Source organism: Cladophialophora psammophila (assembly GCF_000585535.1).
Source record: "Cladophialophora psammophila CBS 110553 chromosome Unknown aczJe-supercont1.5, whole genome shotgun sequence".
Classification (NCBI taxonomy): domain Eukaryota; kingdom Fungi; phylum Ascomycota; class Eurotiomycetes; order Chaetothyriales; family Herpotrichiellaceae; genus Cladophialophora; species Cladophialophora psammophila.
The window spans coordinates 990,940-1,009,488 of record NW_006912926.1 but is presented as its reverse complement, the minus strand read 5'-3'; the positions used below and the strand labels follow the sequence as shown (position 1 = coordinate 1,009,488).

General features: G+C 51.7%; 8 protein-coding genes across 8 annotated transcripts; 5 read left to right on the top strand and 3 right to left on the bottom strand.

Annotated features, from left to right (window-relative positions):
- Nucleotides 1–50: 50 nt before the first annotated feature.
- Nucleotides 51–747, top strand: A1O5_04003 (uncharacterized protein; the record flags this gene model as incomplete). Its single annotated transcript, XM_007744612.1, has 2 exons — nucleotides 51–336; nucleotides 470–747. 2 exons carry the CDS (start codon nucleotides 51–53, stop codon nucleotides 745–747), a joined length of 564 nt encoding a protein of 187 aa, XP_007742802.1.
- A 1,339-nt stretch (nucleotides 748–2,086) lies between these two features.
- On the top strand, nucleotides 2,087–2,386 carry A1O5_04002 (uncharacterized protein; the record flags this gene model as incomplete). Its single annotated transcript, XM_007744611.1, has 1 exon — nucleotides 2,087–2,386. The coding sequence occupies one exon, from the start codon at nucleotides 2,087–2,089 to the stop codon at nucleotides 2,384–2,386; it is 300 nt and encodes a 99-aa protein (XP_007742801.1).
- Nucleotides 2,387–2,878: 492 nt separating this feature from the next.
- A1O5_04001 (uncharacterized protein) lies at nucleotides 2,879–4,295 on the bottom strand (the record flags this gene model as incomplete). Its single annotated transcript, XM_007744610.1, has 2 exons — nucleotides 2,879–2,997; nucleotides 3,065–4,295. The coding sequence occupies 2 exons, from the start codon at nucleotides 4,293–4,295 to the stop codon at nucleotides 2,879–2,881; spliced, it is 1,350 nt and encodes a 449-aa protein (XP_007742800.1).
- A 2,467-nt stretch (nucleotides 4,296–6,762) lies between these two features.
- Nucleotides 6,763–8,662, top strand: A1O5_04000 (uncharacterized protein; the record flags this gene model as incomplete). The annotated part of the gene is made up of 4 exons (XM_007744609.1): nucleotides 6,763–7,929; nucleotides 7,981–8,242; nucleotides 8,342–8,553; nucleotides 8,636–8,662. The coding sequence occupies 4 exons, from the start codon at nucleotides 6,763–6,765 to the stop codon at nucleotides 8,660–8,662; spliced, it is 1,668 nt and encodes a 555-aa protein (XP_007742799.1).
- Nucleotides 8,663–9,772: 1,110 nt separating this feature from the next.
- Nucleotides 9,773–11,860, bottom strand: A1O5_03999 (uncharacterized protein; the record flags this gene model as incomplete). The annotated part of the gene is made up of 1 exon (XM_007744608.1): nucleotides 9,773–11,860. One exon carries the CDS (start codon nucleotides 11,858–11,860, stop codon nucleotides 9,773–9,775), a length of 2,088 nt encoding a protein of 695 aa, XP_007742798.1.
- A 524-nt stretch (nucleotides 11,861–12,384) lies between these two features.
- On the top strand, nucleotides 12,385–14,421 carry A1O5_03998 (uncharacterized protein; the record flags this gene model as incomplete). The annotated part of the gene is made up of 1 exon (XM_007744607.1): nucleotides 12,385–14,421. The coding sequence occupies one exon, from the start codon at nucleotides 12,385–12,387 to the stop codon at nucleotides 14,419–14,421; it is 2,037 nt and encodes a 678-aa protein (XP_007742797.1).
- A 606-nt stretch (nucleotides 14,422–15,027) lies between these two features.
- A1O5_03997 (uncharacterized protein) lies at nucleotides 15,028–15,961 on the bottom strand (the record flags this gene model as incomplete). The annotated part of the gene is made up of 2 exons (XM_007744606.1): nucleotides 15,028–15,860; nucleotides 15,913–15,961. 2 exons carry the CDS (start codon nucleotides 15,959–15,961, stop codon nucleotides 15,028–15,030), a joined length of 882 nt encoding a protein of 293 aa, XP_007742796.1.
- A 292-nt stretch (nucleotides 15,962–16,253) lies between these two features.
- A1O5_03996 (uncharacterized protein) lies at nucleotides 16,254–17,279 on the top strand (the record flags this gene model as incomplete). The annotated part of the gene is made up of 3 exons (XM_007744605.1): nucleotides 16,254–16,422; nucleotides 16,473–16,541; nucleotides 16,594–17,279. The coding sequence occupies 3 exons, from the start codon at nucleotides 16,254–16,256 to the stop codon at nucleotides 17,277–17,279; spliced, it is 924 nt and encodes a 307-aa protein (XP_007742795.1).
- Between the last annotated feature and the right edge of the window lie 1,270 nt (nucleotides 17,280–18,549).

The following is an 18,549-nucleotide window of genomic DNA, read 5'->3' as shown; positions in this document are numbered from 1 at the left end:
ACACGTTCCCTACTGACTTTGCAATGCTCCTTCCTAGCCCAACCGACGCCATGGCCAAGATCTTCGACTCCCTCGGCGCCGTCGTTTCCTTGTACGGGACGTTTGACGAGCCTCTGTTGACAGCACAAGTATCCTGCTCGACAAACGTCACGGTGGGTTTCCGCTTCCCGTCCAGCAACGTGACTGCCGCGGAGCAGAGCGTCAAAGCGCAGACCTTTGACGTCCCGATCGCAAGTCTGCTGGTTCCTTCGACAGACGCGTCAAATCCGAACTGCACTGTCGCGCTGGTGGGGCAAGACTTTGCGGACTTGCCGGGCCTGTGGGTGCTGGGCCAGTGTACGTATCGCTTGCCCATCCATCTCTCTCTCTCTCTCTCTCTCTCTCTCTCTCTCTCTCTTTCGCGTTGTGTGTGTTAGTGTGGTCGTTAAAATGCTAACTCGCTCTTTTTTTCTCGTCTGCTTTTCTCTAGCGTTCTTCCAGGGCAAATACATCGATCATAATCTCGACGACGGGACGATCGGACTGGCCACCCTGAAAGCGTCCGCATCCAATTCGTCATCCGGTTCTTCTGGATCTGACTCGGGCAATGGCAATGGCAATGGTAGTTCCAATGGCAGTTCTGGTGACCGTGGCAGCGGCAGTGGAAGTTCTTCCTCAACCAACTCGGCGGCTAGTCTTCGCGGTACTGTTTCTTTGGCGTGTGGTCTCCTGGTCTTGTACTTTAGCTTTGGATCTGCCATGTTGTAACGAAGAAAAAGGAAAAAGGGACTTGACCGGATACATGCTTTTATTGGACAAGTAGACGGTATTACGTTTTCCCCTTCTGCTCCGGGTCGATGAGGGCAAATTGGAAAGAGAAAAGGGGGGGGGATGGTTTGTGGCTGGGTTCGTCTTCTTGCCTCCTTCGCGGCCAAGCGTTGTAGTGGACCTTTATCCCGAAATGCGAATACCCGTAGCCGTCGTAAGGGATGGTTCAGGTGGTTAGTTAGTCAGTCGGTCAGTCAGTTATTCAGTGTACTTACAGTACATGATTCGGTACTCAGGGCCCACATTCGAGGAGGTGAAGGAGGGCGGGAGGGTCTATCGATGCTTGTCGTATTCGTACCATCCACCATACCCCGTACCCACAAGGCCGGGGTTGGAAAGGGGGGGAGGCGCGGAATCTCGGGAATGCAGAGATCTCGACATGCAAAGACGAGGGTGGGCGAGGTGATGAGATGATGAGGTGATGATGTGATGATGTGATGAGCTGACCTGGCTCGGTGGGTTGGGTTCTGCAACAATTCTATCCTACCCAGATAGGTACGGAGTCCATGGCGAGCCTAACGACTCGGATCTACTTACCTACAAGTAGGCGCGTGCTACGTAGTAAGAACGAGATACACTTACAAGTAGGTACAGTAGTCACATACTCCGTACTCCGGACATACAGTACTTAGCTAACCCGCGCAGGGGCCTCCCAGTGGAGCCATAATATGCAAAGCCTGCCCTTTATGGGGCCTCACTAGGCCTACTAGCCCTTCTGGGCGTCTCGTGGGCCCCCTCCATCGCCCATCACTCACCAATTGCGGGCTGCGGGCAGCCTACTAGCCGGGGCTTCTGGGGGGGGGCGCAGGCGCGTGTGTTCTCAGCGTCGTATTCTAGAGAAAGCTGGACCGTGTTTCGCCAGGATGCAACAACATTTGCATGTAGGAAGTGAAAAGAGTTAATGGTCGGTCGGCCGGCCGATTGTTCCATCCATTCCGTCCATTCTCCTGCTTCTTGATTGGAAAAGCTTGTCGTTGCTTATACATATCAAAGCACGCGCCTCTTTTTGCCCGCGATCTTGTTCACGATTTCGTTTTCTTTTTATTCGATTCATTTCTGGAGGCCAGAGGATGCTCTGCTACATTGTTATTAGCCATCATCATTATCCGGACTGAACCTGCTTTGTGAGCGCTCCTTCATCAAACCTTGTTCAAAGAAAGATCCTACTACTACCGGCTACAAATCAAGCTTTCTTCCATCTTCACCTCCCGGAAACCAAACCCAACCCAACCAGAATTAAAAAGTGAAAGATCAAAATAAAAAAAGAAAGAAAGAGAGAATGGTCAACAACGCCGTCGTCGTGCCCGTAGCGGTCCTGGCCGCCCTGTCAGTGGCCATGTTCGTCTTCATCTGCTGGTGGTTCCCGCGGCACTACAAGAAGGGCGTGGAGCAGGACATGAACATCATGGACAACGAGCGGGCCGAGCGGAACGAGATCCACGTCGACATGGGCCACCAGGCACAGCTCATCGGCGAAGACGGCGCGCCGCGCAAGAAGACCCTTGAAGAACACATCGCCATCGCGAGGGAACAGATCCGGAGGGGCGGTCATAACCCGTCGACGACGCCGCCGTATTGAAATTTGCATGCGCTGAGGGGAGGGAGAGGGCTTATAATTGAATGGATGGACGGACGCAACGAGGCTCAAAAGGGCCAAAGCACATCAAATCCAGCTGCTGTCCCTCCAACTCGGCGGAAACGTGATGACAGTTGTCATGTCCAAAGCCAGGGAAAAGAAAAGGCGTTCTAAAGAGTTGTACCACAGGCTTGTGTTAGACAAATGCTCTTACTGTTTGTTCTTTGTTTGTTCGTTGGCCACGCTGTGTTGAAAGGACCCAGACGACGCCCATCCTGCAGTTGGAAAACCTCCACGATCCAAGTGCATTCAATTCAATTCTTCGTGGGCAGGCATATTCCGAAGTGCTGCATTGAGCCTTCCGCTTCACGCCCTCCCGTTTCCTTGAAAGAGACCATATGGAGAGAGGGATCTGCCGTTCTGTCTCTGCATGCGGCCATAAGAGCACCAAGTCTTAACCTCACCAAAGTCCATTTGCGCTTCCAGACCTAAGCGTCACCATTTGACGTGAGCCGTGCCTAAGCCAGTGGATATGTCTGGACAGAAAAGCTGTTTAGTATACGTCGACTCTCGTTCTTTTGGCAAGAACTTCGTTGACACGATCGACCTTGGAGCTAAAAAAAAAAAAAAAACCCTCCCGAAACCGATACGAAAACGTCCCAATTCTAGACCATTGCGAACCGTCGACCGGGTCTGGCACAATTATCAACTCTGTCAAACTGTGTTGTCGAACATCACCAGAGAGCACCTTCTGTCTCAGAAAGCCAGGGACATTCCCTGAAGCAGACTCATGGTTTCTTGTTTGTGTCAATGGTAAAGCCCACGCCTCAGGTGTCTGTGCAGCATTCATACTGAAGTCGAATTGGTCATTAAGAAGCCCAAGCCAATCCAATTCTGGCTCTGTATGGGTCTTGATGTCCTTGGAGAGCTCCGGGTTCGACAACTTGGGTCCAAGTGGCCCATCGGCAATCTCACATCTGAACATCGGCGCGTCAATAGTCAGATGCAGCTCATTTCCAGGAGCCGCTGATCTCAGCTTTGAAGCCACCGATAATATCTTCGCTGTAAACTCCATTTGGTCAGGATCATGAGGACCAAATACGACACCGCTATCCACTGAGAGCCACGACCAAGTCGGCTGTCCGTTTTCTAATCTCATTGACTTTGACTGCGTTCTGTATTCGTCTGATCGCGTCGAGTGCCCAGCGGATGTCCATAGCAGGTCCACCAGGAGATACTCTCGCCAGATACCAGCTAAGATCTGCACATTCATGGCAGACTCAATGATTTTGACCATGCCGGCCAAAGCTGGCCATCGGTCGGACACCTTGGTCAATCGGCTGTGAGAGTAGATCTCCACCAGGCGCAGCCATCTCCTATGACATTCATCTAAATTGTCAGTTCCCGCGTTATGCTCGCCAGGGTCGCCTCGTGTGGTATGATTTGCATTTGGCAAAATGGCAGCAAAGATAGTCTTGGATCTTCTTCCGATCATATAGCTCATGCTCATTTTCAACTTACTCCACTCATGAACGCCCCGTCCAGCATGCGCATCTGCATCGGAAAGGATTGATTCACAGCACTCCCAGTAGATGCCCAATCTGCTAAAATAGAGCGTCCTTGGAGACAACACACGCTCTTGTACAACCCAAGCTCTCCGATATAGACTCGGTATTTGACTGTCATCATGAGATGCTCCATGCTCAAAAATCATCGTCCCATGCGTTGGTGATCCATTCCGAGTATACATCGCCATGTCTTCGCAAGCCAAAACAAAGTCGTGCCCGCGCTTTGTTCGAAGTCGGCAGGGGGCTCGAGAGAGCGGTATTCGCGCTGCAAAACCGCCGTCGGCACTGTTGACCGCGCTCAAGGCGGCGATAGTACAGATGCTTCCACCGTAAATGTACCCCATGTTCGGGATTTCTGCTTCGACGTCCGCCGAATCATCTTGAATGATTCACAGTGCGTCGATCCATAGCCTGCTGTACCCGAGACGTCGTGTGATCCGTACCGCGTCTTGAAAAGTTCGAGACAACGAACCGAAGGGAACGTCTTTCATGAAAGTATGGTAGTTGGCCGCTTCAAGTTTAAAGATGGGCTTTGTTCCCCAGCAGTGTGACAGTGTCAGGTAAGGTTCCGGAGAGCCAGCGACAGGCGCTACCTCCACAATATGAAGGCTTGGTGCCTGTGGACTGCCAGAAAGGGCAAGCAATCGTTTTGGGCGTCCATCTCCGATTGAGCTGGAGCACAACGAATGTCGCGCGATGCAGGTCGCCAACCACGATCTCGCAAGCTCTAAAGTGGCTTCGGAGGCTGTCGATGACGTTCTCTAACATTTGTTTTGTATTTTGTGCCAGGAGCAGCTCTCGTCGCAGAGTTGCTGAGAAGCGATGTGCCCAAGTGAGCAAGAGTTCCTCACGGAACTGAGAGTCGTTAAGCTTCCTCTCCACCTGGGTAGGTTGGACTCCAACCCCAGTCGAAACCAGAAGCAAGGCTTTGCGCTGCCGGTATATGTTTCCGAGCCTATGTCTGGGCGGATCGGCACAATTTTCAAGGTAAGTTGTCCTTGAGGCAAGCAGCGTGGAGGCTCGAAAACTTCAGAGCAACATGATTCATATAGGAGAGAGCAAAGATGGCAGCCATTAAGGACAGATTTAATAGGCTCGCCTAGGTCGGAGTGGTAATCCCATCGCTCACGCTTAAGCTCTGTTGTCATATTTTTCTCGATGATCAGAACAAGCGCATCACTTCGCTCCATGATACTCCGGCACACCAAACAGAAATCATTTGCCGATGGTTCGTAATCAGGGTCTTGCAGATGTTCTTGATGAGTCGAGGCATTGGAGAGCCTAAGAATTGACATTTTCGAGTTCAGTTTATCGGCTTTAGAGACCTTGTACAGGCCTCTTCCGGGTTATTGATAGAAAGATTGTCGCGTGAACAGTGGGACGATCGTTGAAACCATCCAGCTGATTGTTTTGACCACAAATTAGGATGTGTCGTGGGTCATGGATTAGCCAAAATCCCCAGTTTCTAAGTGTACTACCACGCCATATAAATCAGTGGTCTGCTTTCTATGAAATGAACGATGCGGCTGCCAGCTCACCTTTATGGCTACTCCTGGTGGAGCGCTAACAGGCAACCAGAGGTACGAAGGTGAGGCTGAGCCGAAGTTAAGCGCCGAGTACCAGCTCTCTCGACAAGATGTTTACCAATTACCGCTCCCAGAATTAGCCGTCGAGGCAACGTCAGGTGCGATGTAGAAAAAAACAGTGGCTGATGTCGAGTTCGTAGTCACCCTCACTCCATTGCACCGGCTTAGCAGCAGGTGCCAAAGGGCCACGGTCTGGGAGTATGTCCGTATGAAATATATTAATACAAGTGTGCATCGCTTGTCGTCAGCGTTCCTTGATATGGGAAGGGTGCAGCGCCAGTCACAGGGCTCGACCATGTAGAGAACACTCTCGATCAGCACACTTACCCAACTCGGCTACTTGGAGATCCACATTCGGCTGACTTTGACACCATGACACGGACTTTAAATGAGACGGCGAGAAGGCTTTGCATTGTCGAGATGAGAACACGGGCGGGTGGCGATCTTGCGTCAGGAGTGTCAGGAATACACTGAAGCGGCTCTCAAAAAGGCTCCGCCGCATATCAGGCAGTTGGTGGAACAAAGTCATAATGGCATCCGAGTGCAGATAAGGCAGACGAGTACTGTAACAGTAACCGGAGCATGCTGTGCCAAGTGGGATACGAAAAGAAGCGCATACAGACATATTTGACCGTCGTAAGTGCATCACATTAAATTAATGGTTCGGTTTCTATAATGGCCGATGTAATGTGTGTCGATAGATGTAATACCAATCTCGATTCCATACTTGTGGTGTTTGCATCATTTGTCACATTTGTTAGCCCCTGCATTAGCTTACCTAAAGCAGACTTATCTTGGCAGGTCGCCTCCACGTGCTCCTATTTGCTTGGCGCCATCGGTGCAAAAAGCGGCGACATCAGGACTCCGTTTCGAGCCTGGCGTGGTCTGATATGGTCGCCATCGAAAAAGTTGCAGGTTGCCCGAGCCGCGAAGCGAGGCTTTGCGCAGCTGCACTTTTCCTGCGCTGCGACAATTGAATCACTTCATCGTGTGTCTTGTCGACACTTCCGTGATCTGAACCATTGTCAAGCGAGTCTCAGCGCTTATTGATCCAATACCGCTTTGCACGTTTGGCTGTGTCTGTGACGATTTACACCAGACTCCGTCTTGTGTCGCGACCATGAACGGGGACAACTACTCCTCAAGAGGTGCCTTTAAACCCCCCCCTGCACTTTGTCTCAACACTTGCTGATCTCTTCAGACCCGGGGCGCTCTAGAGAGCATCATGTACGTCATCCTGACTCTTGATATCTTGCAACGGTGGCCACTGACATTGTTTCAGACCTCCAGATACGAACGAGATGAACGTAGAGACCGCGACCGGGACCGAAACCGAGATCGAGGCGAGCGAAGACGATCAAGATCTCCACATCACCGTTCATCGCGACGCGAGTACGAAGCGGACTCCTATTCCTCGAGTCGAGACTATCGGGCGCGCGAAAGAGAGGACAGACACGGATCGAGGCGAGACGATCGGGATTGGGACAGAGACAGGGGCCCAAGACGTCGTGACGACGACAGGCCGCCCAGGAGGGATCGCGACTTGTTCGATGACCGCCGAGGGGCCAACCGTGATCGTGATCGGAGCGGGCGAGAGGACCGCGATGAATTCGCTGCTCAAGCTCGAGGTCGGAAGAACAGCCCTCCTCCGAAAAAGAGGGAACCTACTCCTGATCTCACAGATGTCGTTCCGATATTGGAGCGAAAGAGGAGAATGACGCAGTGGGACATCAAACCACCCGGTTACGAAAATGTCACCGCAGAGCAGGCAAAGATGTCGGGCATGTTCCCTTTGCCAGGCGCCCCTCGACAACAGCAGATGGATCCAAGTCGGTTACAAGCCTTCATGAATCAACCATCGGGCGGCGCGAATGCTACCGCGCTAAGGCCGTCTAATGCGCGCCAGTCAAGGCGATTGTTCGTCCACAACCTTCCGGCATCCGTCACCGAGGAGAGCCTGGTGGGTTTCTTCAATCTACAGCTCAATGGTTTGAACGTCACCAAGAGCAGTGATCCATGTGCACAGGCAAACATTGCCGAAGATAGGAGCTTCGCACTGGTGGAATTTAAGCAGCCCTCTGATGCGACAGTGGCGTTGGCCATGGATGGAATCACAATGGAGGAGCATCATTCTGAGATGAACGGCAATGGGGCTGCACCTCCCAAGGGTTTGGAAATTCGACGACCCAGGGATTATATTGTTCCATCTGCAGATGAGGATGCATACACAGATGGCGAGATATCTACTGAGGTTCCCGACACAGCAAACAAACTAGCTATCACAAATCTGCCGCCCTTTTTGACAGACGACCAGGTCATTGAGTTGCTAAAAGCATTTGGAGAACTAAGAGCCTTTGTTCTGGTGCGGGACAGAGATGCAACGGAATCACGGGTAAGTCACATTGGTCCCGGCTCACGATACAACTCTCTAACTGCTCAATAGGGCATCGCTTTCTGTGAATATGCAGACCCATCCGTCGCTACCGTTGCAATTGAGGGTCTCAATGGCATGGATCTAGCGGGCAATGCTATTAAAGTCACCCGTGCGAGTATTGGATACACACAAGCTGCTGGGCTTGAGATGGGCGTTAACGCCATGTCTATGTTCGCCGGAACCACGGCTGAAAACTTGGAAGACGGGCGCGTCCTACAACTACTGAACATGGTGACACCGGAGGAACTTATCGATAATGATGATTATGAAGGTAAGGAGGGAAGGGAGGAACATGCTCTTTCCTACCCCTTCCGTTTCCCCCTTTCTGTTTGGGGTGTCAAATGCTAACCAAGCCCTTCCGGCGTGGCAGAAATCTGCGAAGATGTAATGGAAGAATGCCAAAAGTACGGCAAGATCCTAGGTATGAAGATTCCTCGCCCATCTATGGGCAGTCGGCAGTCCGCTGGCGTGGGCAAGATCTTCATCAAGTATGAGGAACCTGAATCTGCGAAGAAGGCGTTGCAAGCCCTTGCGGGACGCAAGTTTGCCGACAGGACCGTTGTGACGACTTATTTCGATGAGGTACGTTCCGTTATGTGTGCAATCCGTCCTCAGCACTTTCAGAGGGAGAAGACTCGAGCACTAACTAACTATGAATCTACAGGCTAGTTTCGATGTAAATGCCTGGTGACCCTCCCATTCCCGACTCAAAATGATCCCATCGCAAAAATACTCTTCAACCCATCCGTTTGCGATCTTCTTCCACGATTGGTAGAGGGTTAGGGCGCAGTGACTGCAATCCCAACAGCCCCTGGTCTCATCAGCGTTCAAGTAGTCGTTGGCACTACTGATGGATATGATGACCTAGCAACTGGTCCTGAGATACAGTCGCTGATAGCACCTTTGAAGGAACTTTCTTCAAGCGTCTCGCCCGTGTCGCCTACGAGCGCTGGAGAGTTGCCGCTGGGGGTGTAAATTGGCCTTGTGTTCAAACAGACACAGGTGACAGGACAGGACAGGACCCAGGAACCATATTTATTTTTCCCACTTCTCCTTTTGACGCTGCTTTGGCACCCTGGAATCTTGGGAAGAAAGGAAGGACACAAAAGCTGCTGTCTGCGTCGCAGGAACACAAAAACAGAACCTGGGTATTGATTGGATCGAGTGGGATCGGTCGGGTCTGATCTCTCGCTTTTCCCCCGAAAACTGTACTTTTAGATCCGAGACAAAAAAAAAACAGTCCTTCATGCTTGTTGTGCATACATGGATGGCCGCTGCGGTCCTGCTTGAACATGAACATGACAACGTGGACTGGATTGCGAGTCGCATGGCGTACCTCCTTGGGATTAGGTGCGAATCTACAATGCGGATGAGATATCATTCCGGAGCACAGCCACCGACCTGACCATCAAAGCGCGTTGTAATGCATTGGGAATCCTAATTCCTTGTATTTTGTTCTTTGAGTGAAGTGACAGTGTCTCAATCATGTTTATTTCATCCAGCTCGCGCACAATGAGTCGTAGCCATTTACTTGTGCCTGCCTCGCCCCGACCACCTCAAACCCAATCTGCCCGCCTGTAACAGCTGTTCAACTGTTGATGCAATCATTTCTAGCTGTCCTGTCATGCACTCCTTGTTTCATTCCGGTCCATCTTGATGTTCATGAGATGTCTCTTCTGATTTACGTGGCATTTTTCTTGCCTCTCGTGCTCCATGTCTGCCGGGTCTATTCCTGACCACACGCTGTACACAAAGGACGACAAATACCCCTGGATTTGACTCCTTGCACAAATTCATTCATTCAGTCATCATCGAAAATCAACTTGGTGATCTTTCCCACAGCGATTGTCTGGCCTTGGTCTCTGAGTGTAAACCGTCCTAGCTGCGGATAATCCTCGAATCTCTCGACACAAATCTTGCCTCCACCGCTTGTGACCTGCAACCTTGCAATGATGTTTTGTCCTTTTGCGGCAAATGGAGGCGGTTTCTTACTCTTGCGTCCTGTCTTCGGTTCGAGTTTGTGGAGCAACGCTGCAAAAGTTACTTCTTCGGTGGCGGCGTGGACGTGCAAGACGCAGTTAAAGCCTGCAGAAAGGATGGATTTCAATTCCACGATGTTGATCTGTGCTTCAAACTCCTTGACGCAGTGAACGAGGCGTTTGGGCGAGCAGAGCACGAAGCCAGGTTGAATGTCTTCTTCCTCGATTCCTCGCAAGCGGATGCGCACTTGTTCACCGCAGGTGGCGTAGGGGATTTCGTCTTCCGTCTCACCATAGAGGGCTGAAATGCCGACCTCCTCGCGGTTCGGCATCATGACGTAAGTGGAAGTCTTTTGAATCACGCCGGCTTCGATGCGGCCTTCGATCATGGTACCCATGTCTCTATATTTGGCGCCAATGGGCATCATGAAGGGAGCATTGATGTTGCGCTGGATCTTTGCCATGCCATCCAAGAATTCCAGGAGGGAGGGGCCATTGTACCACTTTGCGACGTTAGGGGGAATGCGGTCTTTGACATTGATTCCCGTTTGAGCGGAGATGGGCATGAAGGTAGAGTCTAAGCCAATCCTTTTTTTCAGGTATGGTTTCAGCTTGCCCACAATCTCGTCGTACCGTTCTTTGGACCATTCCACTGTGGGATCGTCCATTTTGTTCACCACGACGACCAACTCTTTGGCACCAGTGGTCTTGATCAGCATGGCATGCTCTTGGGTTTGTCCACCCTTTTCAAACCCGGTCTCGAATTCACCCTTTCGAGCAGATATAACCAGGATTGCAACGTCTGCTTGAGCTGCACCGCTCAGCATATTCGGCACATATGTTTTGTGGCCCGGCGCGTCAAGGATGGTGTATCTCCGTTTCTCAGTTTCGAAGAAGCCCCGGCCAACTTCAACTGTCTTTCCCTTGGCTCTTTCTTCTTTGTTCAAATCCAATACCCAAGAAATGTACCAGGTTTCTCGCCCAGCGTCTTTAGCGTCTCGTTTATGCTTTTCCAATGTACGGTCATCAACCATGCCTGTTTGAATAAGGACCTGGCCACCTAGTGTGGATTTTCCAGCGTCAACGTGGCCGATAAAAATGACGTTGACGTGTTCTTTCCCATACATCTCTTCCAGGACCGATGCATCCACATCGGCCGTTTGTGATTCCGCAACTTCATCCGCATTTCGTTGCTTTTTTGCATCCGCCGGTGTCGGAGAGGATTTTCCTGATGATGGGGCAGGTGATGTCTTTCCAGACACCTTTTCACCAGTCTTTTCAACGGCTTTCACCGCAGCGGCTTTGGCTCCGGCCTCCGCTTTAAGAGTTGTTGGCTCGTCCTTGGTGGTGGGAGAGGCTGGTTTCTTAGGGGAGGCAGATGCCGATGTTGGGACACCAATCGAAAGAACCTTCGCCTTTAGAGGTGCTGCGGTAGCTGGTTGTGGTTTGGATGCAGGGGCAACGGGAGTCGCTTCAGCCTTCGTTGCTGGTGGGGGGGGCTGTTGAGGTGTTGGGGCAGGCGCAGGGGCAGGCTGGGTGTCCGATCTCTTTGCAATGCTTATGGGGGCACCTTGTCTGGGTTGAAAGCCACCAGGTGTTTGATTGTAAGCGGCGAATTGGCCGCTGTTGTAGCCTTGATTGTAGCCTTGTTGCTGCTGATACTGAGGATATTGGTTATATTGCTGGCCGTATTGAGGGTATTGGTTGTAGCCTTGCTGTTGCCCATACCCGTAGTTCTGGTAGCCATTCTGTTGGTATGGCTGTCCCGGCTGGAAAGTGGCAGCACCAGGCTGAAAAGATGCGGCTCCAGGCCTGAAAGTGTTGGCATTTATGCTCATATTTTGTGTCTTCTTCGAAAGGTCTTCCTCTTGCGCCGCCGCGTCTTCCCAGGAATCAAAGTTGCCCGCCATTTTTGAAAGTGGTTGAAAATTCGACTGATGAGAATGGCAAAGGGCTCTTAAGAAGAAGAGAAAGAGCGTAGTAGGGTCGCAGGCTGTGAGTCAAAGTTAAGTGGAGATTGAGGATCTCGACGGAAGTAGACTGCGGTTAGGTTCACAAGGTTCATTATTTGGAGGGGCAGTTTTTGGGAACAAAAAATTCCTTGGCAAGGCTGAGTTGTAATGATTTCATCGTTGGTAAGGCTGCAGTGTCGCGCCACCCAAGTCCAGAGCAACATTGTCTTCCGTCTGCAATAGCAATTCGTAAGAATACTTAAGTATGCACAGCATGCAGTACGCTACGTGGAGACTGCATTCGTCAACTATGAGCGTTGATGCCTGTTGCGCACCTGCAATAGTAGCATGAGAAGAACGTGTCACCGAGAACTTCACTTCCGAATTCTGCTCTCTTTTCCTTCTGCTCGACGCTGTCATTTCTCCTTTGCTATCAAAAGCTGCCATTTCAGCGGGAGCATTCGACCTTGTGCTTTGCAAAAATGGACGTTTTCCTGGGGAAAGTGACCCAACAGGCCATGAACTATGCCATTCGTTCAGGTGTTACCATTACAGCGTCATACGCGATCAGGCAATCAGCCAAACTCCTCAACAGCACGCCGAAAAGCAACGTTCGAGATGAATTGTATGCCTTGCAACAACGACTGCAGCATAAAATCCGCATCGTGTCGCCGGCTATTGACATGATCGAACTGATTGCAGCTCGAGGAAACACCTCTCTAGAATCAGCTGTCGCTCTCACCAAGGAGCTGCGCCTCGAGATACAATCTCTGGGACAACGACTAGCCAAGGCAGCAGAGGAACAAGCTGCTCGGAAGACCAGCAAGCTCAGTAGCCAAGCCAAAGCTCAGACTGAAGCAGATTTGGCATTGATTGTCAAGGACATCAAAAAGCTACTGGAGAGGATTGAAGATGCCGTGCCCTTGATCAATCTCGCCATCACTACCTCCGGTGCCAGTCTTTCAACGTCATTACCGCAATCTATTTCCCCTTCACGACTTCTACAAGCCAGCACGTTCCTTACAGCGGGCGACACTCAGTATTCCATCTCTCCAAATCACGCCGTTCAAATCGGACCCACATTCACTCTTACCGTCTACATGCTGTTTGCGGGCCATGACCGCCCCCAAACCGAAGAAGATATCCGGGAAACAACTTGGAAGGAAGTAATTCATAAAGCAAGAGTGAAGCTACGGCGAGTTCCCCTCGACGTCGTGCTCGGGACTGGGTCCGGATCCGATGCCATTCCTGCCGCCGAAATCTCTTCTCCTTGTGCGATTCCAAATGCAAAGACCGACCTGCCTGGCTCCGCACCAAGTATCCGTGCAGATGCCCGAGCCGATGAATACGCCTACCAAATGATGATCATTGAAGACTTTGACGACGATCGCGTCCACGACTTCGAAGACGACCAGGCTCATCCGGGCCCGTTTGACGATGTCATGCTCGCAGGAATACGGGAGATGATTCCTGTACATGAGATATCCAAGATATTCTATGCAGATACGAGCAAAGTCCTGAATATCGGGAGCGATGCAGAGAGTAATCATCCAGTGTTGCTGTTGAAGAGAGACCTGAACGCAATCCCACCGAGGCGAATGGGGGACAGAGATGGGGCGCTAGGAATAGCAGAAGTCGACCACGATAGTGAGCAAGCTCAAGATCTAGTAGCAGAGCTGGAAGAGAAGCTGCAGGAACAGCAATATGTCGAAGAAGACCACAACGGTGATCCATGGCGCTTCCCGCCGTCTCTCGACCCAGAATGGATTGCGTTTGAAGTGTACACGGAGTCTGAACCAAGCGATACTGAATCCGATATCGAAGGAGAATCCGCCGATAATACAAGTAACAAGGACGACACTACGCCCCAACTCACAAATTCAATGGCAAACATGCACATCACCTCGCCTCCCCAATCCTCTGCTCCACCTTGGGCCAACTCTATCCGCACCTCTTTATCTCTCCTCGAACTCCTGTTGCGACTCACCTCTCTGCAACAATTCCAGCAACAATCACACCTCTCCATTACAGACGAACTGCTTACTTTCTTCTTGGAAGAGAGCGCCTCGACGGGCGCAGGAGGGGATGAGAAGTATCGGCAGGCGCTGAGAGCCGACGCGAGGAGGAGAGTCGGGTGGGATCCGTACGATGAAAGTCCCGTCAAGAGGCGGGGGGAAGAGTATCAGTATCAGAGCGGGGGGTACTATGATGAAAGTAATACGAGCCTGAGGAGCCCGCAGAGCGTCGGCAACATCAGTAGCGGTGGAGAGGGATGGGTGATCAGTCCTCCGAGAAACGGGAATGGAAATGTCAAGGCGCCTAGACGGGTGACGATGATGTCGCCTAGTCCGTCACCTGCGCCGTCGCCGATAGAGACACCCGGAAAGGCCGGGAGGGCGGGATGGCTAAGGCGAGAGGGAGGTGATGGAAGCAGGAAGGGGAGTCCACTTAGGCCGCAGACCGCAATGACGGACGAGGGTATCGGGACAAGTCCTGCAAGTGCAGTCAATAAGGCTTGATGAGGCCCGGCACCTCATTTCACGGGAGGGTGAACTCAGACAGGGATCCAGACACGAGGAACGGGAATGAAGAGCCATGAGGTCCTTTAAGGGCGCCAGAGTAAAAGGCGACTGGCGGCCTGTGCGGTGAGGCCATTGTAGAAAATTGCAAAGCAAATATTAAGACTATGCGAATCCATAATCTATGCGGAACAGTTTCGTTTCGAGCTTCCCCAAACCCCGTCATCATCTAACTGCTCTGCTATTGCATTTTCTCTTGTTGGTGTATCCTTAGCACGCCATTCGGGCGTCTGAAGAGACTGCTATGTACATCGACTCGCCTCGACCGCGATGCTGCCGTCGTTCGAGGCCATTGACATTGAGCAACCATGTTGACCACTCGCCTTGGTGCCGCGTAGCCAGATTAGGTTTGCTGATGGGCTCCGTATCACAAATCCTCCAGAGTGGCTTGGTACAGATTTGATCCCCGATTCCAGCGGAACGGATATTCCTCATGAAGCGCAAAATGCACTCCGTACCTTGACCAAATCTTTCGACTGCTTTGACGAGTGCTTATTGAGAAATATAGTTTGCGAGGTATAGATTTGAAAAGCGTACCCTGCAACTTCATCTAACTCCCATCGATGCTCTTATCTGCATGATTTGTGCCCTCTCGGTCGGAGAAAAGGAATCAATAGTCCTCTGATCCATGGCCAGGACTTGTTGGATCATCTCTTGATGAGACAGCTGAGGTTGGGTGGGAGGCTGTTGAGGTGGTTGTTGCATCGTTGTAGGTGGATATTGCTGAGGTCTGGGAGGCATTTGGCCGGCTACCATGGGCGGCGGAAAGCCAGGATACTGCTGTGGAGTGGGCTGCGGTGGAGGAATGCTGGCCGGCTGAGGTGGTCTGGCAGCTTGTTCGACGACTTGTGCCAATACTTTGGGATCCACGAGATTCATCAAGATGAGAGCCTGGAATATGGCGTAAGAGAGTTGTGGCGCGGTCTTAAGAAGCGACGTGGCCCTTGCAGGATCTGAGATGGCAAGCGCCTTCATCTGAGTGAGGACATCGAGTAGCTGTGGTGGCGGAAGCGTAGCAAGGGTCTGTGAAATGGCGTCGGTGGCCCTGAGGTTCGGAGGAAGATCAGTACCTGGAGGCAGAGGAGGGAGGGCGCTGGCCGCTGTTTGTTGGAGTCCGTCCACCCCAGGACCGGGAGTCTGGTCGTAATTTGTTGGCACCGAGTCTTTCTCGTTGTTGTGAGGCCAGTCGACGCGGATCTTGCGGCCGTCGATCTCGAAATCGTTCAAGTTCCTGACCGCGCTGGCCGCCTGGTCAGCATCCTGGAAGTCTGCGAAGCCGAATCCCTTAGATTTGCCCGTATCGGGATTTGTCATCAGCCTGAACTTGACAACCGTGCCAACTTGACTGAGTATCTTGACAATGTTCTCCTCGCTCAGATCTGGTGAAAGTTAGTGGGCTGGAAGTTGCAGGATCAAGAGTAGAAGGCTCACTGAAGGGAATATTGCCCACAAAGACACTGCGACTTTGTCCAGGAGCCATGTTTAGTTGACCACGGGTTGAAGATATTTAATTGAGATTGGTGGTTGGGAAAGCAGAGGAGTGGAGGGGCATGTAAATAGTGGTTGGTTTGAGAGAGGCGCAGGAGGAATGTATGGAGGAGAATGTACTGCCTCTTCGTACGCAGTTAACAGCGGCGCCAAGCTCTTTGCTTCTCCGCAGCTGGAACACGGAAAGCTTCACTTGAATGGTACCATCATCGACGTTGCCTGCTAGCCCTCAAACCTGGAAGCCAACCTGTCCACAAATTGGCGTTCTTCGCAAGGGCGCAAAGATGTCCTACGATCCACGGGAACACTTTCAACAGATCCAGCGGACTCTGCAACAGCGTCGTGGTCAAGGCTTCGGAGGCCTTCCTGGAGGCGGCGCCGCGGGCAGAGGCATCTTCGCTTTGATCGGTCTTGGGGTTGCTGGCGTCGTTCTATCAAATTCTCTATTCAATGGTAATTCCTTTCAGATATTCCAGGCATCGATGTGTTCTGACGAGATGTAGTGGAGGGTGGTCATCGTGCCATCAAGTACAAGAGAATATCCGGAGTGGGAAAAGAAATCTACAACGAAGGTAGACGAACACTCAATATTCTGTTGCTTCATGGGTCACTGACGTGGAAAAGGCACCCACATCCAAATACCTTGGTTTGAGACGCCCGTTGACTACGACGTTCGAGCGAAGCCACGAAATGTCGCCTCTCTGACGGGAACAAAAGATTTACAGATGGTCAATATTACATGCCGCGTCCTCTCACGACCTCGTATCGAAGCTCTACCTCAGATTTACCGGACGCTGGGAACAGACTATGACGAGCGTGTCCTTCCATCAATTGTGAATGAAGTGCTGAAAAGTGTGGTCGCCCAGTTCAATGCCAGCCAGCTCATCACCCAAAGAGAAAATGTTGCGAGACTGGTCCGGGACAACCTTACGAGGAGAGCGGCGCGATTCAATATTATGCTGGATGATGTTTCGTTGACGCACCTCTCCTTCTCTCCCGAGTTCACTGCTGCCGTTGAAGCCAAGCAAGTTGCTCAACAGGAGGCACAGCGGGCCGCGTTCGTGGTCGACAAAGCGAGGCAGGAGAAGCAGGCAACCGTTGTCCGCGCACAGGGTGAAGCCAGGTCTGCGGAACTAATTGGCGACGCGATCAAGAAGAGCAGAAGCTATGTAGAGCTCCGACAGATCGAAAACGCTCGCAACATTGCACAAATTCTACAAGAAGCTGGAGGAAAGAACAAGTTGTACCTCGATGCAGATGGACTTGGGCTTAATGTCCATGCTGGAGAGGAAGCTGCTTCGAAGAAATAAGACGAGGGATGACCATGCTTTCAGAGAAACAGCTCCTCTCCTGGCAAGCCGTGTTCTATTTTGCATGTTCAATAGGAATAGTTTTCCAGGGCAAATGTAACAATTCTTCACTCGGGGTCACCTTTAGTGTTTGGCTTCACCGAACCGCCAGTCTGATCTTCCTCTTGATAGTACACCTCCATTGATCCGCTGTCCTGACTGTCTCAGCCCCGGCACCCGACAATCGCCCTGAGGGGGATTCTCCTGAGTCAATACCAAGCCCCTTTTATTCAAACGACCGTTCCGGTGTCCCGTCTCATGAATTTTTGCCTGTCCTGCTAGCGACTTTCAGACGATGTACTTGCCTCCGCAACGGACAAGCACCTTGCTCGGCTCATATATCTCGCCCAAGTCATCACATTCCGCATAGCGTCCATCCTCCTAGCTCCTAAGGAAAGATAGGTTGCGGGTGAGGCTGTTGTGTAGCTTTCCCTGCTGTACCGATGCGGCTCCCAGTGTCTCTCTTAGCGGGTGTCTAGATGTGTAGGCGGAGTATCGACTCGAATCTGTTGCGATAATAGCAGCCTAGAGATCCGTACGTGGCTTGAAAGCGGGACTGCTGCAGAGCTCCAACTCGACATTCAAGGGGATTCGAGGTAGCGCAGCGTCCTGTGAGAGGCAAAGGGGTTATAGTGTCATAGTGGTGCCAAGGGCAGCACTGGGTGGCACCTCCAACAAAAATGAGGCCATATCACTGATGGAGACTCGTAGTTCCCACATCAGCACGAATGCCACCCTCGAGTTTGCATCTCGATCTCCCTGCACTCAAGCTGCTCTTCCAGTAGCTGGGGGCTCTGGAGGAGCAGCTGGAGATTCAGACCACCCTGACTACCTCACCGACAGCTGCCAGCATCACCATGCTCAAAGTCAAGGTCCCAGAAGTCCTCTTCCATCCACCTCCTCCTCCCTTCAAGCCTCGATTGATCGAGTACACGAAGGACGCGGACCTCTTTGGCCGGCTGCGTCCGTAATCGTTCTCAGGAATCATCTTTGAACCTCTTCCAGCGATTACCGATGGCCTCTATGCACGGTTTCGCCTCCGGTTCCTCGCAGGTAGCTGCTAGGACCAGAGGCAGAATGATACCCTCACATTCGCGCCGACGATCGACGAGTCTCCTTCTGTGAGCGATATCACTCCACAGCCCTGCACACGGCATCTCCATCTCTGGAGGTCGAATGCTCCCTGCTTCTAGAAGGACTGCCAAGGGACCCACATAAATATAAAAATAAC